At 38.5% G+C, this 26,262-nt stretch overlaps 1 protein-coding gene across 5 annotated transcripts in view; it reads right to left on the bottom strand.

Annotated features, from left to right (window-relative positions):
• Nucleotides 1-26,262, bottom strand: part of LOC137237025 (eukaryotic translation initiation factor 4B-like) — a 401,195-nt gene that overhangs the window by 107,624 nt on the left and 267,309 nt on the right. The window contains exon 5 of one of the 5 annotated variants that reach the window (XM_067760164.1): nt 20,945-21,014. The exons of the other annotated variants lie outside the window; for them this stretch is intronic. Coding sequence (XP_067616265.1) covers nt 20,964-21,014 — 51 coding nt within the window. The 3' untranslated portion in view covers nt 20,945-20,963. The remainder of the gene's footprint in view (nt 1-20,944; nt 21,015-26,262) is intronic. 5 annotated transcript variants of the gene reach the window in all.

Raw genomic sequence — 26,262 nt, 5'->3', positions numbered from 1 at the left:
TTGTCTTAATTTTAAAAAATCCTGGAATCAACCTATATTGCAACAATTTATATGCGAGAAGACGCGCTGAAAATAATAGAAAATATATTTTGAATCAAACCTTCAAAGGAATCTGGTGGAAGACGAATGAAGTTGTTGGATATGTTCATGGTACAATTTATGTAAGGAAAAGGAATGGGAATTCAAATGAAAGAGGAAGCAAGAATAAAGGTAAAGACGGATTTAAGAATTGAGTGAAAATAGTTTAAAATGGCAGTGGAAAGAGGAAGCAAGAATCGAGGTAAAAGCAGATTTGAGAGTTGAATGAAATAGTTGCAGTATTTATACCAAAAGACGGATTAACTTGATTTCAGAGAAACAAGTTGTATGTATGTTGTGTGAGCAGCATTCGGGTCGAATGCCTTGTCAGGATAGCCGAATGTGGGAATGGGTTAAGGTACTAAATACTTTAATCCGTTCTACTGTATTTTACTGTATCCAGATTGAATACAGAAACATATTCTTTTGTAATAAAATATTGAAGTAATGGAAAATATGAAAAGTTGAGTTATAAAACGAGTATCGACATATAAAGACTTAAATATTCAAATAATTGTTAATTTTGTAATTAGTATTAATTATTTTTGAAAACGAATATAAATGCTGAACATTCCAAATTAAAATAAGTGTTTCTTATTCATTAAAATAAGAGGCACCACATAAATTTGCCTATATTAGTATTTACGATACTTTTTTCCGGGAAGTAGACCAGACACGGACTGGGACTAGGAATGGGGCTATAAGGGATTAAGAAGAATGAGAAGAACTTTAGATAAGAGAAAAGAGGGAAGGAGAAGGAGACTGAGACAGAGATAGAATGAGACGAAGATAGAGATAGATGAAGCGAAAAATACGGAGGGAGGAGTGAGTAAAAGGATTAAGAAAAAGTGAAGAGGGGGAGGGCAGAGTTAGACGGAAAAAGCTTATTAAAATGTATGCAGATAGACCAATGAACAATGTCTGCCGGGTCTGCTAGTTTCAAATAAAATGACCCAAGGCGAACACGTTTTTAAATTGTCCTCAATAATAAGCGAAATCAGTGATGCAAAATCCTTTAGTACGTTCTAGGGACATAAACATTCCTTTGAAATGATTCTTACCTCATACTTAAGTTGAGGATATATGTACGTATGAGAGGGTTTGAAAAATCACTTAGTCTTACATTTATTTGCGAAACTATACAATAGCGCCTGAAATGTTAATTTTGATTTTCACACTTCGTCCTTCAACACCCAAGTCTGTCGGTTTGACATTTCCTAAAGTTGGCGGCCCTATCCAAAACTAGTCCCTTGGAGCGAATCACGTTGATTATAGCCTATCAAACAAGTTTGTGAGGACCCTAAAACCGAGGGTTTCGTACTCTCACAACATATATCTATTTTCTCATTTTTTACATGTTATACAATGATTGAACTTAACTCCGAATTTAACATTTGTACATTTTTATAACATGAATTATATCTTTATGAATTACACGTCAAAACACATACATGCGGTTGCATATTGAATTATTATTTACTAAATTGAAGGATAAACCAGACTTGCGTACTTTTGCACGCAAGCAAAATATTTACATTTTTCGCCCACATAAGGTTCAAATATAGGTCACCCTAACATACACTAAAACATTTGGAAGGAACATGGAAACGCACAAAACATAAAATTATGCCGGTCAACCAACCCTTTGCGCATCCAATGCACTCAGCCACAAATGCATCATACATAATAATTTGGATAAACAAAGATCAGCAGTAAAAGTCGCCAAACTAAGCGCTGCTACTAATTGGGACTTTTCTCTACATACTTACGTACAAGCATACGACACACCAACGCACGCCCTAAGCAGAAGCCGAAAGCATCAAACGAGGCCAACGCACCATCAAAACCAAGTGACAGCGAACATACGCATAAACACAAATGATCGAATTCGATAGGTAAAGCAAAGACTGGAAAACACGGCAGGCATACAACAAGCGTACGTACGAGATTTGGTACATTGTTCGATATGTATATTAGGGCTCCCTAAAATTGGGATATGAAACGCCGGGATAGCGGATCGTCATACATGATCGAAAATATGCATATATGTATATATACCGATGTACCACCATATGTATGATAATGGAAAGAGGGAAAACGCATGTTAGCATGTAAGCGTATGTATGTACCAATAGAATACAGCGAAAGTAGCGTTAAACTAGAATTCGATTTTTGCATTTCCAACTTTTATAATTGTTATTGTAAAATTACTGACTGCCTGCGTGCAGTCCTACATAATTTTATAACTGAGGAATTATTACAATGAATTGTTTTTAGGAAATAACTGTCCACCGGCGTACAAAATCGTATATAAGGGCGGCAAATTAGCTTGTAAGATCAGAAGCTAGGAGATAGGCATACGAGTCAGTGGGCTTCTACCACTGACCAACACGACCTGAAGGTTTCTACTTCATTTCGTGAATTATTTTATATTCAGTAGGAGGTTTCTACTCCAACTGACGGAGAGCTAGCAGAGGGGTTCTACCTCAGCTACTCTTATTTAGACAGGGACAAAGAATAGGAGTAGCTCTTAAGGATATCGATCCCTTTTTAAATAAACTTTATAACGTTTTCAGAACTCCTTTGTCTATTTATTTTCATCGGAATAGGTTCCCCCACCAAATATAGGAACCCTGGACGGACTGGGCATACCTCAGCAGGAATTAGTCCGTCACATATGGCGCCCGAGCAGGCTTAAATAAAATCAAGGAAATCATCAAGGCTTTACATAAAGGAAGGTAACAAGTATATACGGAAAGCAAAACAACGAAGGCTAAGCACACAAACTAACAAGGAAAGGATACGCAAATAAGAAAATGGTAAAGGTATCATGGGTATATTATCTGACCCGAGAGGAGCTGGTAAGTTACCACTCGGAGTTCGAGCTGGATGATACGGGAACGGTAGACGAACTAAGGAAGCGATTGGCGGCGTTCGCACAGGCAGAAAAGGACAACGATAAATGGCGTGATCGGCTTACAGAACTAGCTCTACAACATTCAAGGACGACATCTAATCTAAACAAACCACAGGCAAGTAGTCGTTCGACATCTCCAAGCGCTACCAGAACGGATGACGAGAATACAACCGGCGCACCCATCCAACACGAGGTCCCACAACCACCACTATATGCGATGCAACAGCCAGGCACATACGCAACCACTATGGACCGGGTAAGAAAATGGGGTTTAAAATACGACGGGGGCAAGGATCCTCTAGGGTTCATAGAACGCGTGGAAGAACTGGCAGAAGGATACGTAATAAACGTCAACTCGATACCACGAGCATTGCCGGAGCTACTCAAAGACAAAGCGTTGGTTTGGTACCGAAATAACAACCGGAGTTGGAACGAGTGGGACTCATTCAAGAAAGATTTCCTAAAATTTTTCCTCAGCTCCAGATATTTTGAACAGTTTGACGACGAGATACGGGCACGCATGCAAAGACCAGGAGAGAAGTTTAAGGATTATGTGCTAGCACTACAAGGGCTGATGCGACATGCCGCCTACACCGAAGACCAAAAGCTAAACCGCATATACAGGAACTCCCGCAGAGAAATCCAGCTGTATGTTAAAAGAGGCGAGGTCAGCAGCCTGGAAGAATTGGTAAGTTTGGTAGAAGATTATGAAAATATTACCCCTGACAGAGATCCGATGCGACCAACGGCAAGACCATTTGTACCAAGGCGCCCAGAAGAACGTTACCAATATATACAGGCAGAGGAGCGGGAACAGCAGACAGAGAAACAACCATCCCAGAAATCAAACCCGGCACCAAGATACATCGATACAAACACGGCGTGCAGACGATGCGGAGGAGGCGGCCATGTCGCATACGGTTGCCGTAGCGCTCGCATCGAATTCTGCTGGACATGCGGAAAAGTAGGCACACTCACACGAAATTGTTGTAGACGAACGCAGGGAAACGGCAAGAGACCTCATTGGCACCGAGGAGTGGGGTCTCCCCAAACGCAACCTCGGGAAAACTAAACACGTTAAGACATACAAAGGGCCGGATCTTGGCGAATATTACGGTGAATGGCGAAGAGGTAGTAGCAGCAATCGACACAGGGGCGACGCGAAGCTTTGTGAGTGGAACATTGAAGAAGAAGGCTGAAGACAGGTATATTCAAGGCGATAGAAACGCGAGTGATACTGGGAGATGGCAAACCTAAGACGATCATAGAAGCGGTAGATGTAGAAGAGAGAATGAGTAACCAAGTGCTGCGAAATGAAATGCTAATCCTACCAGGACTAGTCGACGAAGTGGTGCTTGGAACGGATTACCTAGCGATGGTGAAAATGGAGATGAGATGCGGAGAACAAACGCTAACCTTGAACACAAACAATCAGGAGGAGGATGCGGTCACTTGTACAACAATGGTCGAAAGTAGAAATGAAAGTAGTCACAAAGATAACAGCCTAAAAGTTGCGAACACAGACGAGTCGGTGAGTAAATTTCTCAACAAAGAATTACAGATTTTCCAGGAAATGTCAGGTGTATCCAACGTGGCCACGCGCAAGATAGTGATGAGAGACGACCGCCCCATAAAACAAAGATATTACCCGAAGAATCCCAAGATGCAAGAGATTATTAATAAGGAAATCGATGAGCTTATCGAGAAAGGTTGCATCGAACTTTCTAGAAGCCCGCACAGCGCACCAATAGTTTTGGCAAGGAAGAAAAATGGTAAGTGGAGACTGTGCGTAGATTACCGCCAACTAAACGCAAGGTCAGTACCAGACGCATACCCGTTACCCCGTATCCAACACATCCTGGACAGATTGAGAAGTGCTCGGTTTATCAGCAGCCTCGATTTAAAAAACGGATATTGGCAAATCCCCATGGAAGAAAACAGCAAACAATACACCGCATTCACTGTACCCGGACGTGGGCTATATCAATGGAAAGTAATGCCGTTCGGTCTGCACTCAGCCCCAGCAACTTTCCAGAGAGCACTCGATCACGTTATAGGACCAGAGTTGGAACCTTACGCATTCGCATATCTAGATGACCTCATCATTACGAGCAAAACATTGGAAGAACACATAAGACACCTGGCGGAAGTATTTCAACGGCTGCGAAGAGCAAACCTTAAGATAAACCCGGAAAAATGTGAGTTTTTTAAGAAAAGTTTAAAGTATCTAGGTCATGTCGTTAGCGAGGAAGGCATTCACACGGACCCGGACAAGATAGCAGCCATCAAAAAGTTGACACCGCCAAACAATTTACGCGAACTACGGAGATTCCTAGGAGTGGTATCGTGGTACAGGAGATTCGTCTCAGACTTTTCACAAGTTTCACACCCGTTGACGTCAATGCTAAAGAAAGGAAGGTATTGGAAGTGGTCGCAAGAGCAGCAGTCGGCATTCGAAGCATTAAAAGCCGTACTCACCCAAGCACCTGTACTAGCTTGCCCAGATTTTTCGAAGAAGTTTTGCCTACAGACGGATGCAAGCGATTTTGGCCTCGGAGCAGTGCTCACCCAAGGATCAGACAGCGAAGAACGAGTGATTGCTTATGCGAGTCGCCGACTTAACAAGGCAGAAACAAATTATTCCCCGACAGAGAAAGAATGTTTGGCAATAGTGTGGGCGATAAGGAAGATGAGACCCTACCTAGAGGGATACACGTTCACGGTAATCACAGACCACCTAGCTCTAAAATGGTTAAACGCAATAGACAGTCCGACGAGACGGATTGCTAGATGGGCACTAGAACTACAACAATACTCATTCGACGTACAGTACCGGAAAGGAAAGCTAAACGTGGTGGCACATGCACTTTCGAGACAGCCGATGGACGAGCAACTAACTACGTTGACAGTAGAGCAAGGCAAAGACGAGTGCAAGTGGCTAAAAGCGAAGATTACAGAGGTAAGAAAGGCTCCGGAGAAATTCCCAGACTATGTGATCGAGGACGGAAAGCTCTACAGGAGAATAGAGAGTCAAGTTGATGGTGAAGACGCAGTACCGTGGAAGCTATGTGTACCGACCCCACAGAGACGCAGAGTGCTGGCGGAAATTCATGACACACCAAGCGCAGGACACATGGGCGTTCGAAAATCTATTGCACGAGCGACGACACGATATTACTGGCCCGGAATGTTCAGAGACGTAAGGAAGTACGTACAACAATGTCATGGATGTCAGGTATACAAACCTAGTCAACAACAGGCAGCGGGTAAGATGTTAACTAAAATTCCAGAAGAACCGTGGGCAACAGTATGTGCAGACTTTGTTGGTCCAATGCCACGCTCAAAACATGGTAATACAATGGCATTAGTTTTCGTTGACAGATTTTCAAAATGGGTGGAGATAATGGCAATTAGAAAGGCAACAACAGAAAGCGTAGTACGAGGATTTAGAGAGAGAATTTTGGCACGATTTGGCATTCCAAAGGTATTAATCACACACAACGGAGCGCAGTTCGTGAGCAAACGTTTTAAGAAGTATTTGGAGGAGCTTGGCGTAAAACACCAGCTGACAGCACCATACACACCGCAGGAGAATCCGACAGAAAGAGCGAACCGCAACATCAAGAGGATGATAGCACAGTTTTCAGGGAATGAGCAGAGAACATGGGACGAGCTTATACCAGAGATAACACTCGCATTAAACACAAGCGTATGCGAATCGACAGGGTATAGTCCAGCATATGTAGTACAAGGCAGAGAACCAAGGATTCCCAATAGCCTTTACGACGAGCATACATTCGGTACAGGTGAGAGAGTAGCTAATCCAGCCGAGAAATCAATGAAGATGAAGGAGATATTCGAGATGGTACGACGGAAGCAAGAGCGAGCATCAGCGGAGCAAGCAAAGCATTATAATTTAAGAAGAAGGCAATGGCGACCGGCTATAGGCGACCTAGTGCTGGTAAAGGAGCATCAGCTGTCAAAAGCGGTGGATAACTTTGCAGCCAAACTAGCGCCCAGGTACAGTGGACCCCACCGGGTAACGAACTTTGTATCACCAGTGATCGGTGATTTTCAGAGGAAGGAGGAGGACAGCCCACTTAAGTGAGCTGAAAGCTTACCACGCAACAGACGCCGCCGACAATAATGAATCCATAAAGCAAAGGAATGAACAGGGTAACAAGAAGAACGCTAGTGAAGATCAAATCCAGTCAACATCGTCCAATCGAACAACAAACAATATCCCCGAGGTACAACAACAGAGAGAGAACAGCGAGGTAGCCATCTGTGGTACGATCACACGAGTCAGCGAAGAGACCGGGAGGCAACGAGGAGAGAACCAAAGTACAAACCAACAACTGATAGTATACAGAGACACTCAAGTGCAAAACAATACGGAGAATCAGGTACGGGTCGCTCGAGGAACCCAAGTACAGATCGCCAGAGGACCGATACCTGGAGCAAGATTACACATAGGAAGACAGTTTGCTATAGCAGCCCTAAATGAACACACACCTAGAGACAACTCCGGAATAACAGACTATTACGTGAGATTCTACTGCAACCCGAATCAAATCGGTAGTAGCGTACACGCCCAACCGCAACAGTATCAAATCATACACGAAGAAATTTCATTTCAAGAAGTACCCGGACTTCGGATCAACCACTAAAGCCCGGTAAACTCAAACCACAATTACATAATCACATAAATATACCCTGTAACTAGGCTCATGATATACCACATTTTTTTTAAATCCACCATATTCGGTGAGAACACCCTAATGAAAATCCACCAGTTTTTCATTTACAGTATAGACTTGCATCACACACACCACCGACGGGAAGGGCAGCGAAACGCCAACAACGAACGACGACAGCGAAATATTAAGCCGTGTGGCCAGCGAGGTCAACGGCAGCCTCAACAACAGCAACAAACACAACGACGACAGCGAAATATTAAGCCGTTTGGACAGCGAGGTCAACGGCAGCCTCAACAAACACAACGACGACAGCGAAATATTAAGCCGTTTGGACAGCGAGGTCAACGGCAGCCTCAACAAACACAACGACGACAGCGAAATATTAAGCCGTATGGACAGTAAGGTCAACGGCAGCCTCAACGACAACAACAACCATGACGACAGCGACGACGAAGGCAGTGTGAGCGAACACTTCTTCCGAGTACGGATCACACGCACCGGCACGGTGACCGTAAGCTTCGCTGCGGTAGGTGAGGGGGGAGTGTGAGGACCCTAAAACCGAGGGTTTCGTACTCTCACAACATATATCTATTTTCTCATTTTTTACATGTTATACAATGATTGAACTTAACTCCGAATTTAACATTTGTACATTTTTATAACATGAATTATATCTTTATGAATTACATGTCAAAACACATACATGCGGTTGCATATTGAATTATTATTTACTAAATTGAAGGATAAACCAGACTTGGTACTTTTGCACGCAAGCAAAATATTTACATTTTTCGCCCACATAAGGTTCAAATATAGGTCACCCTAACATACACTAAAACATTTGGAAGGAACATGGAAACGCACAAAACATAAAATTATGCCGGTCAACCAACCCTTTGCGCATCCAATGCACTCAGCCACAAATGCAACATACATAATAATTTGGATAAACAAAGATCAGCAGTAAAAGTCGCCAAACTAAGCGCTGCTACTAATTGGGAGTTTTCTCTACATACTTAGGTACAAGCATACGACACACCAACGCACGCCCTAAGCAGAAGCCGAAAGCATCAAACGAGGCCAACGCACCATCAAAACCAAGTGACAGCGAACATACGCATAAACACAAATGATCGAATTCGATAGGTAAAGCAAAGACTGGAAAACACGGCAGGCATACAACAAGCGTACGTACGAGATTTGGTACATTGTTCGATATGTATATTAAAAAAAATAAATGTAAGGCGCGATAACCTCCGAAGAGATCTAAGGCCGAGCTTCTCTTCCAATTTGCGTCGTGCTCCTCTTGATTTTCCCTACAAATTGGCCGGACGGGACCTACATGTTTTATGCCGACTCCGAACGGCATCTGCAAAGCAGATGAGTTTTCACTGAGAGCTTTTCATGGCAGAAATACACCCGGAGTGCTTGCCAAACACTGCCGAGGGGCGACCCCGCTTAGAAAAATTTTCTTCTAATTGAAAAATCTTATTTCTAAAATTTTGATGTTGCTTTGCCCGGGAGTTGAACCCAGGGCATACGGTGTGATAGGCGGAGCACGCTACCCATCACACCACGGTGGCCGCCATGTATGTATATTAGGGCTCCCTAAAATTGGGATATGAAACGCCGGGATAGCGGATCGTCATACATGATCGAAAATATGCATATATGTATATATACCGATGTACCACCATATGTATGATAATGGAAAGAGGGAAAACGCATGTTAGCATGTAAGCGTATGTATGTACCAATAGAATACAGCGAAAGTAGCGTTAAACTAGAATTCGATTTTTGCATTTCCAACTTTTATAATTGTTATTGTAAAATTACTGACTGCCTGCGTGCAGTCCTACATAATTTTATAACTGAGGAATTATTACAATGAATTGTTTTTAGGAAATAACTGTCCACCGGCGTACAAAATCGTATATAAGGGCGGCAAATTAGCTTGTAAGATCAGAAGCTAGGAGATAGGCATACGAGTCAGTGGGCTTCTACCACTGACCAACACGACCTGAAGGTTTCTACTTCATTTCGTGAATTATTTTATATTCAGTAGGAGGTTTCTACTCCAACTGACGGAGAGCTAGCAGAGGGGTTCTACCTCAGCTACTCTTATTTAGACAGGGACAAAGAATAGGAGTAGCTCTTAAGGATATCGATCCCTTTTTAAATAAACTTTATAACGTTTTCAGAACTCCTTTGTCTATTTATGTTCATCGGAATAGGTTCCCCCACCAAATATAGGAACCCTGGACGGACTGGACATACCTCAGCAGGAATTAGTCCGTCACAAGTTTAAATATCACCTACACGTTACGGCTCCTTTTAAAAATGTAAATACGTAGCAACATATATTTACCAGGTGAGGCTTTGAGAAAGACAGTCGAACTAATGACCGTGTTTGCTATTACCCTAACGTAGTGGACAGCCGAACTAGTCTGAAAATTGAAGCTACGCGGTCATCCATAATGAGCTCTTATATCATAAGGCCGGAAAACAGCATTTAACATCTTTCAACTTAAAATCGGTCTACTTTCGTTCTAAAAGATCGTTTTGATTTAAGGAAGACTATTGAAATCAATGTTGTGAACACAAACGTCTGCAAACTTTGGTCTACATTTTAAAAATTTTATCCAGGGTCCTTGTAAAATTTTAATCATGTAGATGCGCCGAGGATTATACGATTTTCACCCATGAGTTACGCAATGATATCCACTTAGACTGCTTATGATTTCTAGGGCGGCATCCTTGGCCGATTAGTCACTCCCCAACGTTTCAAGGGGTTTCTCTGTTGTATCTCGGCAGCATAGCGCAACAAAAACATCCGTTAGAAAGCCTTCGGAGCTACACCTAGAGCTTTTAGGACAGTGACGTCAACGAAGGTATGAGTTCGAAGTCGCAGCCCTATAGCTTCTGTGCTGGCATATGGTGTGAGTGTCAGGAGGTGTGGTAGCGGCTGGTGGTCGGGATTGCTACTGTTCGCACATCGGGAATTGTAGCTCTTAATCATCGGGGATTGTAGCTCGAAAAAACTGGATGCGCCCTGTGCCACGGGAGTCATGAGTATTAGTAGACCATTAATAGCAACCATAAGTGGCATTTGTGCGTGAACGCCAAGAAGCCACTAATCATCGGGGATTGTAGCTCGAAAAAACTGGATGCGCCCTGTGCCACGGGAGTCATGAGTATTAGTAGACCATTAATAGCAACCATAAGTGGCATTTGTGCGTGAACGCCAAGAAGCCACAAATGATTTAAAGAAATTGTGCGTGCGCGACGATTATTAGGTGTTAACCCCAGGTGAAATTACGATTTGCACGAGATATACAGACAAAAGTGTGACCATTTATGTATCTCTATTTCTTTTCAGCAGACGCAGCAGTACCAATTACAAAGACCGGGGTTAGGCTCGAAGCCTCTCTGGAGTAAGTGAACGAGGGACAATACATCCGCAAGGAGCTACTCCTGAAAACCTTTGAACGATCTGCGAGATTTTTAGGCAAAACCCCGGACCTTTCAGAAATGGCCAAGTTGATTTCCTTAAATACATACAAACAAAACCTTTCCTAAATATTATTTTTTTTTAAATAGAAAAATCAAGCTTTTTATGTAGAGAACACCGGCGTACGCCGGCTCGCCGCCCAAGCGGCCGCCGCCGATAAAGTGATCGGCGTAAACCTCTAATACACACTACCATGAAATATTAGGTTACATATCTATGTAGGTGTATATTAAGTAGTAAGTTGTGTAGAATGAAACCAGGGACCAGAAATAAGATCATTTTTGTAATAAAATTAAGTTGAGAAATTTAATATGGTTATGATGGTGTAAATCTTTTTTATAGTTGCTAGCTGAGGCAATGGTAGCTCTGTGAAGTTGGCACCTACTTGGGCGAATAATTAAAAAAACCATATCTCATTCGTTTGTCCACCTTTTGTTAAAAAGTTATTTAAAAAAAAAAAAAAAATCGTGTGTGAAGTTGGCACCTCCATTTACGAGTAATTAAAAAAAACAAATGCCATTCCTTTGTCCAGGAAAAATTTTCGTTTGTCGACCTTTTGTAAAAAAGTTATAACAAAAACATTTTTCTTTTTTCGAAAAAATCCCAACATTTTTTTTTTCGCTTTATTGTGCTAAATCGTATATCCGTCGTTTGCCCATCATTTGCATTGTTTGTCCAGGAAAAATTTTTGTTTGTCGTGTGAAGTTGGCACCTCAATTTGCGAGTAATTAAAAAAACCAAATGCCATTCGTTTGTCCACGTTTGTCCAAGAAAAATTTTCGTTTGTCCACCTTTTGTTAAAAAGTTATAACAAACATTTTTTTTTTTTTCGAAAAAACCCCAAATTTTTTTTCGCTTTATTGTGCTAAATCTTATGTCCGTCGTTTGCCCATGTTTGTCCAGGAAAAATTTTCGTTTGTCCACCTTTTTTTAAAAAGTAATTTAAAAAAAAAAACAAAAATCGTGTGTGAAGTTGGCACCTCCATTTGCGAGTATTTAAAAAAACCAAATGCCATTCGTTTGTCCATCGTTTGTCCACGTTTATCCAGGAAAAATTTTCGTTTGTCCACCTTTTGTTAAAAAGTTATAACAAAAAAAATTTTTTTTTTTCGGAAAAACCCAAATTTTTTTTCGCTTTATTGTGCTAAATCGCATGTCCGTGGTTTGCCCATCGTTTGTCCATGTTTGTCAAGGAGAAATTTTCGTTTGTCCACCCTTTGTTAAAAAGTTATTTAAAAAAAATCGTGTGTGAAGTTGGCACCTCCATTTACGAGTAATTAAAAAAACCAAATGCCACTCGTTTGCCCATCGTTTATCCACGTTTGTCCAGGAAAAATTTTCATTTGTCCACCTTTTGTTAAAAAGTTATAACAAACATATTTTTTTGGAAAAATTTTCGTTTGTCCACCTTTTTTTAAAAAGTTATTTCAAAAAAACGAAAATCGTGTGTGAAGTTGACACTAGAGATATACGCCGCCGATAAACGATGCCGCCGCCGCCGATTTTAGTTGTATTTCTCCGCGGTATATATTTTCTACTCATTTAAGACTGTTTAGGCCATTTATGTTCCTGTCGAAAATTGGTCGGATATGTGCGAAATTTAACTCTTTCCAACTGTTCGTAAGTTATTAAAAAAAAACAGGCGCTTTCGATGTCAGCTTAACACGGACTTTGCATCACCAAATTCACCAAGTTATTAAAACAAAACACTAAAAGAAAAGTTTTATAATAAAATTATATGCTCACTTTGCTTATTTTTTATTTTTTTGAAACGGGTCAACGGATGCGCATCACTGTCAGTTATAAAAATTCAATTGCGAAATTTAACTCTTTCCAACTGTTCGTAAGTTATTAAAAAAAAACAGGCGCTTTCGATGTCAGCTTAACACGGACTTTGCATCACCAAATTCACCAAGTTATTAAAACAAAACACTAAAAGAAAAGTTTTATAATAAAATTATATGCTCACTTTACTTATTTTATTTATTTTTTTAAATTGATAATGAAAAATGAATTCAAATAAAATGACCCAAGGCGAACCTGTTTTCAAATTGTCCTCAAGTTGTTAAAAAAAGCAAACTACCCAAAAATTACCCGATTTAAAAAAAAAATTTACATTGCGATTGACTGAAGGAATAAGCGAAACCAGTGATGCAAAATCCTTTAGTAGGTTCTAGGGACATAAACACTCATTTGAAATGATTCTTACTTCATACTTAAGTTGAGGATATATATACGTATGACATACGTATACATGTTGTTTATTTGCGAAACTATACAATAGCGTCTGAAATGTTAATTTTGATTTTCTCACTTCATCCGTCAACACCCAAGTCTTCCGGTTTGACATTTCCTAAAGTTGGCGGCCCTTATGCAGAACTAGTCCCTTGGAGTGAATCACATTGTTTATAGGCTACCAACTAAGTTTAAATACCACTTAGACTGCTTATTATTTCGAGGGCGGCATCCTTGGCCGAATAGTAACTCCCTAACGTTTCAAGGTGTTTCTCTGGTGTAGCTCGGCAGCATAGCGCGACAAAAACATCCGTTAGAAAGTCTTCGGAGCAACACCAAGAGCTTCTAGGAAAGTGACGTCGAGGAAGGTATATATGAGTTCGAAGTCGCAGTCATGTAGCTTCTGTGCTGTCATATGGTGTGAGGATCAGGAGGGGCGTGGTAGCGACTGGTGGTCGGGATTGCTACTGTTCGTACATCGGGAATTGTAGCTCGAAAAAACGAGATGCATCCTGTACCACGAGAGTCATGAGTATTAATAGACCATGAATAGCAACCGTAAGTCGCCTTTGTGCGTGACTGCCAAGGAGCCACAAATGATTTAAAGAAATTATGTTCGCGACGATTATTAGGAGTTAACCCCAGGTGAAACTACGCTTTGCACAAGGTATACCGACAAAAGTGTTACCATTTTATGTATCTCTATTTCTTTTCAGCAGACGCTGCACCAATTCCAAAGAACGGGGTTAGGTTCGAAGCCTCCCTGGAGTAAGTGAACGAGGGACAATCCCTCCGCAAAGAGCTACTACTGAGGATTTTTTGAACGATCTGCGAGTTTTTGAGGCAAACACCCCGGATTTTTTCGAAATGGCCAAAACTTTAATTTCCTTAAATACATACAAATAAAACCATTTTTTAAATAGAAAAATCAAGCTTTTTAAAGTAAGAACACCGGCGCCGCCGCCGCCGGTATATAATAGGGCCTACGCCGCCGCCGCCGATAAAGTGATCGGCGTAAACCTCTAGTTGGCACCTCCATTTACGAGTAATTAAAAAAATCAAATGCCATTCGTTTGTCCATCGTTTGTCCACTTTTGTCCAGGAAAAATTTTTGTTTGTCCACCTTTTGTTAAAAAGTTATAACAAAAATATTTTTTTTCGAAAAAACCCAAAAAAATTTTTTGTTTCGCTTTATTGTGCTAAATCGTATGTCCGTCGTTTGCCCATCGTTTGTCCATGTTTATCCAGCAAAAATGTTCGTTTGTCCACCTTTTTTTAAAAAGTTATTTCAAAAAAACAAAAACCGTGTGTGAAGTTGGCACCTCCATTTACAAGTAATTAAAAAACCAAATGCCATTCGTTTGTCGATCTTTTGTCCACGTTTGTCCAGGAAAAATTTTCGTTTGCCCACCTTTTGTTAAAAAGTTATAACAAAAATATTTTTTTCGAAAAAACCCCAAAATGCTTTTTCGCTTTTTGTGCTACATCGCATGTCCGTCGTTTGCCCATCGTTTGTCCATATATTTGTCTACGAAAAATTTCCTAGTGTCCACCTTTTGTTAAAAAGTTATAACAAAATCATTTTTTTCGAAAAAAATCTAAACAATTGCTGCTCATGAAATTATGTGTAAATTGAATTGCGGCATTTAGTCTTTTTTTATGTGGAAATATATGACAAACATTTGCTAACATAACGTGTTATAAAATTCGGCTTGCTCTTCCAACTCCCGAAGGTCATTTTTCCGGGAAACTTAAAATTGCATCGTGCTGGTTTTTTGTACTAACTCTGCATGTGTTAAAACAAGTAAGGAAGGCTAAGTTCGGACGGACCCGAACATTATATGCCAGCTGTGATCTACATATTACACAGGGTTAATTAATTTGCCACCTATCGCGTTAAAAATATTCAGCCCAATTCTAAACGAAAATTCCGTGCGAGTTTTTTCCCTTCTCCCATTCCTCGTATTCTAAATAAAAATTCCTTGAGAGTTTTTTCACTTCTCCTTTTCCTCCTATTCTGAACAATGTTCGAAAAAGAGGAAACCGGCTATGGGAGAAAAGTAGGTATTATGAATGTGAGGGAGAGGGAGATTTCTTTGCCATTTTATAGGAGTTTTTCACTAGTTAAATTGAAGGGAATGCATCAAAATAAAGGAAATTGGTTATTTTAAGAAAGAACACTTATTTGTACAAATTTGCGCTAAAATATGTATTTACATTCTACCACAATATTCTCACTGTTAATACAACAACAACAGCAACCACAATATTCTTTATTTTAAGTCGAAAAGTATATCATAAGCAACGGAAGAGCTCTTTGTATATTTGATGCAGCCATCCAGAAATTGCGCAAGGATTTTTTAAGAAGGCTTAATTAGATTTTGGCATATGGTGAAAGACGAACTCAACTCGACGTGGCCGCCAGAAAATTGCTTTGCAGAATGAAAGCAGGTAACTCCGGCGGATTTGTGTTAATCCGCCGTCTTCTTTTTATGATCCTCTGTTGATGTTGCTGTGGCACCAATTCATTACTCATTTCAGTGTATACCACATGAAATGCAATAATGTGCATTGTTTATACCTTATTTCTTAATTTCAAACAAATTCGCAACAATAATTAAACTTTTCAATTTTTTAAACAAAATAAGAAATGCGCAACGAAATTTCAATTGACAAAACAGCTGACTTCGAAAATTCGAAATTCCTATTCGCCAATTTTTCTTCTCCCTAGGAGAAAAGAATTGGAGGAATTTTTCCGCGGGAATAAAAAAATCCGCGAGAACAAAATTCCGCGAGAATATTTAGAATTGGTCTGATTATGGAAAAAATTAAAAATGCGTACGATTTTTGTTTGTCTAAGAACAAGTTTTTATTTTTATTTTTTTTATTTTTTTAAGAACAAGATTTGCTTATTAACCTTTTGGTTACAATCTCTAAACTAATAATAATAAAAAATATAAAAAATGTGGCTTATATAAGGTAATTTTCCATCCTTAGTCTACTATTGTCCCCCTTTTTGATTTATTATTATACATACATACTAATTTTGTATTTTAATTTTTTTTTTATTATTTCAAAGAAAAATTAAAAAAAAATTGGCGCCTTTATATGCGGGTAATTAAAAGAACTAAATTTCATTCCTTTGTCCATCGTTTGTCCACGTTTATCCAGGAAAAAATTTCGTTTGTCCACCTTTTGTTAAAAAGTTATAACAAAAAAATTTTTTTTTTTCGAAAACCCCCAAATTTTTTTTTTTCGCTTTATTGTGCTAAATCGTATGTCAGTCGTTTGCCCATCGTTTGTCCATGTTTGTCCAGGGGAAATTTTCGTTTGTCCACCTTTTGTTAAAAAGTTATAACAAAAAAAAATTTTTTTTTTCGAAAAAACCCCAAAATTTTTTTTTCGCTTTCGCTAAATCGTATGTCCGTCGTTTGCCCATCGTTTGTCCATGTTTCTCCAGGAAAAATTTTCGTTTGTCCACCTTTTTTTAAAAAGTTATTTCAAAAAAACAAAAATCGTGTGTGAAGTTGGCACCTCCATTTACGAGTAATTAAAAAAACCAAATGCCATTCGTTTGTCCACGTTTGCCCAGGAAAAATTTCCGTTTGTCCACCTTTTGTTAAAAAGTTATAACAAAAATACTTTTTTTTTCGAAAAACCGCAAAATTTTTTTTTCGCTTTATTGTGCTAAATCGAATGTCCGTCGTTTGCCCACCATTTGTCCATGTTTGTCCAGCAAAAATTTTCGTTTGTCCACCTTTTGTTAAAAAGTTATAACAAAAATATTTTTTTTTTTCGAAAAAAACTAAATTTTTTTATGGCATTTAGTTGTTATATAATTCGTGATTAAATATGTATGTATATGCTTATATCTGCTTGAAGGAGGAAAAAAGAAATACGCTTTCTGTACAGCGTAGGTAAATGCAAAACTCTAATTCCACGAATCTTCAAATGACTTGCGCGCAGGATTTCTGGACTAATGAGAGCTCACCAGATACAATCCGTCACGACGTACGCCATTTTCCACTGACAGCACGTACGTGGTGGAAAGTGAGGCACAAAACGACTGACGTAAATACTTTTATTTAATAATAAAATTGTAGATTCTATTATCAAAATAATAATATTTAGTCAACTAATAGCATTCCTTAGTTTTGAACGCCAATTTTCACACACGCGTACTAAAAATGGCAAAAAAAATTATGTGCAACATATATCACGTGATTGATGTATGTCAAAAGTGGGAAATTTGCAAAGTTTAAGGATGCAACGACTGATACGTTGCCTATCTGGCGTTTACCATTAAACTAAACTCTGCTAACTCTGCTGCCAAAGTTGACTATCGGGCGGAGCTACTTCTAACTTCCCTAGAATAAGCACAAATGTATATGTATATACATAGGTATATACCTGCACACTTGCTAAACATTTAAGCACAATTGTTTAATTTAATTATTATATTAACGTGAAGTAGATAAGCATACATCTGCTACAATAACGGATTATAAAATACTCGTTACACTTGTAACCTTTAAAGATCAGTGCAAAATTTTGATTCCGCGAAACTTCAAATGGCATGAGCTCAGGATTCATTTACTTTAATACTATTTATATATTTATAACAGGAATTTTGTTATATAATATAATATATATAAGATTTAAAACGAATTTGTTGATTTTGACTTTTTCGCCATAGACATCGAATTCGATGTTTTATTGTGTCATTTTGTGTCAACTGAACAGTTTGTGCTGCCCGGTTTGTTTCTTCAGTCCCAAGTGAAAAATAATTGGTGAAAGAGTATACTTTTAATTTCTAGAAAGCCTCAAAGGTGACCCTTGTGTTATATTATTAAACATAAAAAAATAATTTCGCTCTCCTAGTTAGTTATAATGGTGAGTGAAGAAGTGTTTAAATCAGTAAGTATTTTATAATTAATGCTACAAAGTTAACATAGGTATGGTGCAGTAAACTTTTATTTCCAGTATCGTTATTGATTTCAACAAAACGTATTTTTGTATATATTTTTTGATATCTTTTTTCACATATTAAAATTTAACCATATTTTGAAATCCACTTCACTTTCCCCTTGTCTTATTGAAATTCAATGAAATTCGAAGTTCTATCGAAAATTTAGCATTTTCAAATTCTTACAAAAATAAACAACAGGTATGGTGCATGTACATTAGGGTGTTTTATTTTCTGTTGAATTATTAATTTTCTTTGTCCTGTAAAAAATCTAATTCCTTTAAAAATTAATATCTCCGACCATACGGGGAAGGCTGCCAAAAAAAAAAAAAATGTACAGTAGAACGAAAAACAGTCACTCAACATACTAGTTGCAACGATTTGCAACTGTGAGACAATTCCAATTTTTCTGCGTTTCAAAGCCCAAAAAAATTAAAAATTTACGTTGCACTACAAAGGGACCTGTACCTCTTAGTAAGGGAGTATATACTATTTATTTTAAGCAACATGAAATCGCAAATATTGCAAAAATTTAAAAACAATAAATTTTAAAAAATCTGTTTACAATTTTTTGATGCAATATTAGCGCGTTGGATGTTTTTTTTATTGTTGCTCCAAATAAAGTCCATGCACATCCCTATAAAAATGTACAGCCCACATTGTGGGGCAATGTCAATTTGTATGCTTTTTGGACTTTCAAACTGAAGCTTACGGGTTCTGTTGCGCTAATGTTTGAAAGTTAAAAAAAAAAAACATAATAATTGACGTTGACCCACAAATTCGGCTGCACATTTTTACAAAGGTGTACATGGGCTCTATTTGGGGCAAACATAAAAAGATCTAACAGGGTAGCGTTGCATAAAAAATGTTTTTTTTTTGTTTTTAAATTTTTTACAATACGAGTTGAATTCAATTTTGGTGTGTGTTACTTAAAACAAAGAGTGACGCAACGTCAAAATTTATATTTTTTGGGCTTTGAAACTGTAGCGCGGTAGTTCCAATAAGCTTCAAAAACGAAAAAACGCAAAAAAATTGCATTGCCCCACAAAGTGAGGAACACTATCGATGCAGGCGCATTTTCCAATAAGTACAGTTTAAAAAAAAATTTAAAATTTTATAATTTTTTGTTTGACAAGTACGGAAAAGGTACTTTATAAAAATCATCAAATTTTTTTTACTTTGAAATTTGCTGGCCTTAATATTTATTGAAAATAAAAATTAAAAATAGCAAGGAAAAATAGCCAATTTTCGACAACCTGTATCATCGCAATCCGGTTCATATTTCGGTTGCTCCTGTTGCACAGGTGATGTAACCTGCAATTACAACATTTTCACCAACTTTGGTTGTTTCTTGCGGGAATCAAGTTTTTCGTTTTGAAACAGTTAAGTGTTGTTGCATGATATCGGCTGCGATAACATTATAAATTTTGGGTATTAAAAAAAAATTAAATGTTCATATTTACAGTCTCCACAGAGAGATCTTAGCTTTGATCCCTGTGCGACAGCCCCCAATTGTTTCCCATGTAAACAAAATTCTTTTAAGTGATGTTTTGACTTTGGTATTACCGGCTGAAGGGGTGAAACTGAAAAACATTGCAAGTTTGTGTCATAAGGACCACCTTAATGTAGAAAATAGCACATGCCAGTTTTGCTCGCGGTAGAAGGCTGTTAGGGGTGTTGCAGAGGGGTCAAACTTTAGATTTTCTATGGAGAAATTAATTTCGAAAAACTCATGGACAGTATGTAGGACGTTACAGACTTCTTGTAACTGGTTTAGTAATGAATAATAATATTCATTGCTCTTCATAACAGTAGCTACTACCCAGAGAAAAAACGATTAGTGTAGGATAAATCAGGGATGATTGCAAAGGAATATGACCAATTGTACCTGTTTATGCCTGAACGGGTAGTGTCGGATGGGCCCTGCTTATATCCCGACGGTTACTGTCGGATAGATCTTTTTTCGTTCTCTTTGTACCCCTATGGGTACTGTTTGGTATCCTCTTTGTACTTCTATGGATACTGTTCGACTTATTCTCTTCGTACCCTTACGGGCACTGTCAGGTATCTTTTGTTCAACAGTATTTGTCGGAGAAGTGCTCTTTCACAAACTGACTAATCCCAACTGTACTCCAAAGGGACTATAGAGGATCAATTATGCACCAATGTAGACAAGAGAGTTTAATCGCAGACCACTCTATTTAGGGTTTAATCATAAGATTTTTTCAATGTGGCTACTAGCTGCTTAAACAAAGTGACAGTGCTGTTAACGCATGGAATTAACTTAAGACCGATCCTTCGTAGTAAAGATGAGGCAATATGTAAATAGAATTAAGATAATTGAATTTTCATGTAGGACATGGAAACTAAAAATGCAACTGAAAATAAAACATCCTAACATCGACTTTTTTCTGTGCACAATTTTTAACCAATAATTTCGTAAAGCTTAGGGGATATGAGTGAATCTTATTATTGAAAACATGATTACAAAAGCACTTAGGCACCGATCATGTGTAAATATATGTTTAAAAACTTACGAAGTCTCGGAAAGACATCTCATTTTAATGCCCAATGTGAATCGTAAACAAGAATCGTTTTGGCATGCTCCTGTAAGGAGAAACATTTTTTAAAACCTTTTGAAAAAAAAATAGTTTCTGATTGAAGATTTAAGCACATTAAGTTACTAAAAGAAGGCCTTTTGTGTTATTCAAACGTTTATGGAACGAAGTTCCACCATCCCTTGTCAAATTTGATTTGAAGACAAACCAATTTCGGCTTAGTGTCATTTTTCGTTCTGTAAAAGCATTTCGGCTTTGCTAAAGCTCTGCCTCGTGCAACCCGTAAATAAGGTAAATTTTTATTGTTTTCTAATTTTTTAAGCAATTAAACAATTGTCTCAGTAGTATGAAAAAGGCGATTCTAGCCCAAATGGTGCAAGGAAAAGTATATACACACACACACAGATATATGCTAGGTGTCGCATCCGTTTTTCCGGTTTGTGTTCTGGCTAACTTCCGCTAGGTAGTGTGTTCTGGCAGATCTTCCGCTAAGTGGCGCATAAGAAAAAGCTTAGTGGTGTATAAGAAACAGCTTAGAGCTTTTTACCTTTAGCAGAGCTTTGCCGTAAATATGACAGCATATAAATTACATATATATATATATATATACATCAACAAACCGCAAAATACATACCGACACAGACACACCCATCCATATACATACATTTACGGGGTTATTCTGTGTACTTGACAAATTGTCAATAAGTTGACAAGTAATCAAGATTTTTATCAAGTTGACAAATATTTCTATTCTGTGCATAGCTTGACAACTCTAAAAAGCTCTACGACCTGTGCCTATCACCATATTGGGGTAAACTAAATTAGCTAAGCATGGGGCAGTTGAGGGCGAGCCGTTTAATGTGAGTTATAAGGGAGTAATTTGATGTGCGTGTAGGTGTATGAGTCGTGGCACAGTGGATGACGTACCCGACTCACACGTTTGGGGTTGCGGGTTCAAAGCCCACTTCAAGCAAGCATTTTTAAAATTTATTATTTTTTTTTTTTTATAAATTATTATTTTAATGGACTGTATTTTATTTTCATTTAAATCAACGGTTTAATGCACCAATCGCGAAATGGAAAAAACGTAAGGTTTAAATATTGTTCTTAATTTTTTGTAACAAATATTTTAAAATCATAGTTTTTTCAAAGGAATCAAAAGTGGAACGTGCTACGCATGAGCAATTGGAGCGATATGTCTCATTTTATGCTTCTAACCCCGAAATTGGAATAGGAAAAATCCTCTGGGTCATTTGGGGATCATTCCGGGACGGTTTTGGGGACTCCATCTGGTCCTCCCGGCGTCATTTAGGCGTCGTTCCGGTATCTTTTTGGGGACTCTCCCGAGGTCATTTCGGCATGGCTTTGGGGACTCCCTCGGGGCATTTGGGGTTTCCCTCGGGGTCATTTGGGGATCATTCAGGGACGGGTTTGGGGACTCCCTCGGGGTCATTTGGGGGACATTGCGGGATTGTTTTGGGGTCCCCATCGGGTGCGTTTGGGGCCGTTCCGGGATCTTTTTGTGGACTCTCGGGATAATTTGGGTGTCTTCCGGGATAATTTGGGTGTCTTCCGGGATGATTTTGGGGCTCCATCGGGGTCATTCCGGGATGTTTATGCGGACTCCCTCGGGGTCTTTCCGGGGGTTGATTTTGGAGACTCCCTCGGGGTCTTCCCAGGTTGAATTGGGGCCGTGCCGGGATGATTTTAGGGACTCCCTCGGAGTCATTTGGGAGAATTCTGGGATAGTTTTGGGGAATCCCTCGGGGTCCTCTCGGGGTCACTTGGGGGTCATTCCGGGATCCATTTTGGGACTCCCTCGGGGTCATTTGGGGGCAATTCCAGGATGGTTTTGGGGACTCCATCGGGTCCTCCCGGGTCATTTAGGGGTCGTTCCGAGACCTTTTTGGAGACTTTCTGTGGTCATTTGGGGGACATAACCCCCAAATAACCTCGAGGGAGTCCCCAAAACCATTCCGGAATGACCTCGGGAGAGTCCCAAAAAAGATACCGGAACGACGCCTAAATGACGCCGGGAGGACCAGATGGAGTCCCCAAAACCGTCCCGGAATGATCCCCAAATGACCCAGAGGGACTCCCAAAAACCTCCCCGTAATGATCCCCAAATGACCCCGCGGGAGTCCCCAAAGCCATGCCAAAATTACCGCTAAACGACCCCGAGAGAGTCCCCATAAACATCCCGGAACGACCCCAAAATATTCCGAGGGAGTCCTCAAAACTGTACCGGAATGAACCCCAAATGACCCCGAGGGAGTCCCCAAAACGATACAGGAACGACCCCCAAATGACCCCGGGAGCACCCAATGGAAACCCCAAAACCATTCCGGAATGTCCCCCAAATGACCCCGAGGGAGTCCCCAAAACCGTCCTGAACAGAATGCTAATTTAAGTTTATCCGTATAAATTAAATTATCAAGAGCGTTTGACTTAATGACAATCTGTCAGCGAAAACCCTTTTTATTTTTTACATAGAATAGCAATTACTTGATAAATTATCAAACTTCATAAATAAGCAAGATGGTGAATTTGTCAAGTGCACAGAATAGGGCTGTTAGATAAGGGCTACTTGTCTCAATGTATATAAGTTGAACATCTTTTGAGTAAAAAAAATGAGGATCGTTAAATGGGGGGCCCTACATTTTTAAAGGGCGGTAATTTTTTAAATGTCCCCTCATATTTCTAATGAGTCCTAGGCTTCACCCGAGCCGTTTTAAAGAGTCCCATAGATTTCTAATCGAGCGACTGCTCCCCAATCCCCCCACACCTCTATTTTTTCTCGTCTACAAATAGTAGCAGTTGGACACCTGTAGCACACCCCAAACCCCAACACCCCAACCCCCAACCCCCCAACCACCAACCACCAACCCCAACCCTCATTTTTCTCTTCTACAAAAAGGAGTCGATGGGCACTTGTAGTACCGTCCCCTTTTTTTTCGTCTGCAAAACGGGCCTGTCAGGCACCCGATCAGGGGCAGGTTGAACATTTGGTTTGGCATTTTATTACATTGGGTATGATGAAAGATGAATATAATGGCAAATTAATGAAAGAATTTATTGGTTTGAGAGCAAAAATGTATTCTATTCGCATCGATCAAGAAGAAAAAGGGATTAAAAAAATTAAGGGTGTTAAACAATGTGTTACTCTCAAACTTTCTGCAAATGATTTTAGAAGATGTTTATTCGAAAAGAAATTGTACTTTGACTCAATGTATATTTTTAGATCACAATGTCATGAATTGTATACACAAGAAATAAATAAAGTAACGTTAAGTTTTTGGATGATAAGAGATTTTTAAAAAATAATGGAATTAATACCTACGCTTGAGAATGTTTGTACAAAGGAATAAATCAAAACACGCTGATAAGAAACCTTAACTGATCAACATTGAAACATATATATATATATATGCGTGTGTGTGTGTGTGTGTGTGTGCATGTGCATGTGAGAATTTCATAAAACCGCAAATAAATATGAAGAGTAAACATTTTGTTTATCTTCTTAATAGTTTGTAAGTTTCTGTACCTGCATTTAGGCGCATACGTCCTAGCTGATGTATAAGAAAAAGCTTCGAATTGTTTGTTTTGTGTTCTGACTGCAAGAAAAAAAGAGCTTAGAAGTTCATCAGTGCAGGAGAGTATCGAGCTCAGATTTTAAATGGGGGGACTCCAAATTTTTAAAGGGTCCATATTTCTAAAGTATATAAGTGTGGGCGAAATATAAAGGTTCTATTTTATCCCCAACTATACTTCACCTGTCTGTGCTTAACGTATAAAAAGCCTACAATTACAAAGATATTTCTTTATTAATTTTCATAATGTTTGCGACAGTAGATGTTCAAGGCTTTAAAGCATACGATAATAGATTTATTGTAAAGGAAATAGCTGTGGTCCTCAACAATGAAGAATTCCATTGTTACGATCTGAGTAAGGAAAATCAACGACAAGCTAATTGGTTAATGTTACACCACCATAATTTCTTTCGGGTACATATCGGGTAGTAATTTAAATTTATAATGAAATAAAATAGAATTAGAAATCTTAACTTTAGTGTTTTTATTTTAAAAGGGTGAGAAATAGAAGAAGAAGAAAAGTAAGTATATAAATACATTAAGGGGCGCCAAAAAAGTGTATGGATAGCAGAGTTCCTCCAAAAGCCGGTGTTTAACATTGAACAGGAGAGTACAGGATGTGATGGAATGAATCTCTCTAGATTATATAGTTTACACCCAGATGTTGTGCGTTGTCAATATCATTTTCACACTGATTGTAATGTGAAAATCAACCAACGACAAATTCGTTGTGCTTTAAAATCAGCATATATTTTGTTCAAATACATATCGGGTAGTAATTTAAATTTATAATGAAATAAAATAGAATTAGAAATCTTAACTTTAGTGTTTTTATTTTAAAAGGGTGAGAATTAGAAGAAGAAGAAGAAAAAGAAGAAAAGTAAGTATATAAATACATTGTTTTCCAATATCAACCTCATTTTAAATTAACGTAAACAAAGGGATATATCACAATGAATTTTAAATTTTATATCTCATTATTATTATCTTTATTTGTTTTCAAAACTACCTACGGAGCACCATTTTGGGAAAACCTAGATAGTAATGCGCTTGCGATAAACCAAAACTCGAAAAGTATTCAATTTAATTTAACATTACCGAATAGTAATGATATTTCATTATTATTACCAAAACAAAGTGAGCCTCTTTTAACTAATGACGAAGAAGAAATTGAAGTGTTTTCAACGATACCGTTATTTTCACCATCCACAACAATCGTAGCATTGTCTAAATATGATTTTTCAACGGAAGGAAAGCCTATGACAACTTTTACTATAGATGAAGCTATAGAGGCATTTCGTAGAGAGCTCATTGAAAAGGAATCTGATATTGGAGGAATTATTGAGGCAAAACAAGCATTTTATCGACATTTTAAATTGGAATATGATAATTTTGATCTACCAATTCGTTGTACTTATGATAGTAGATACGTGGAAAAAAATATTGAGCATCAAGTGCTTTGAATATCGTGAAATTGACTCTGAACGAATTCTTAGTAATTGTGATATTGAAAAGATTCTAGCCCAGAATACTTCATTTAAAAGACCATTTAAAAGACTATTTTGATAGTTTTGGAAATTTACAGCCACCGATTGAACTGATTAATTATCTGAAGTCACCAATACATCACAACTATGAGTAGAAAGAAAAATACAACGCAGTAATATGTGATCAATTATGTTTAAAATTTTTATTTAATAAAAATAA

The sequence above is a fragment of the Eurosta solidaginis genome, chromosome 1, assembly GCF_040869045.1.
Source record: "Eurosta solidaginis isolate ZX-2024a chromosome 1, ASM4086904v1, whole genome shotgun sequence".
Classification (NCBI taxonomy): domain Eukaryota; kingdom Metazoa; phylum Arthropoda; class Insecta; order Diptera; family Tephritidae; genus Eurosta; species Eurosta solidaginis.
Note: the sequence above shows the minus strand (reverse complement) of the source record. Positions and strands in the feature narration are given on the sequence as shown.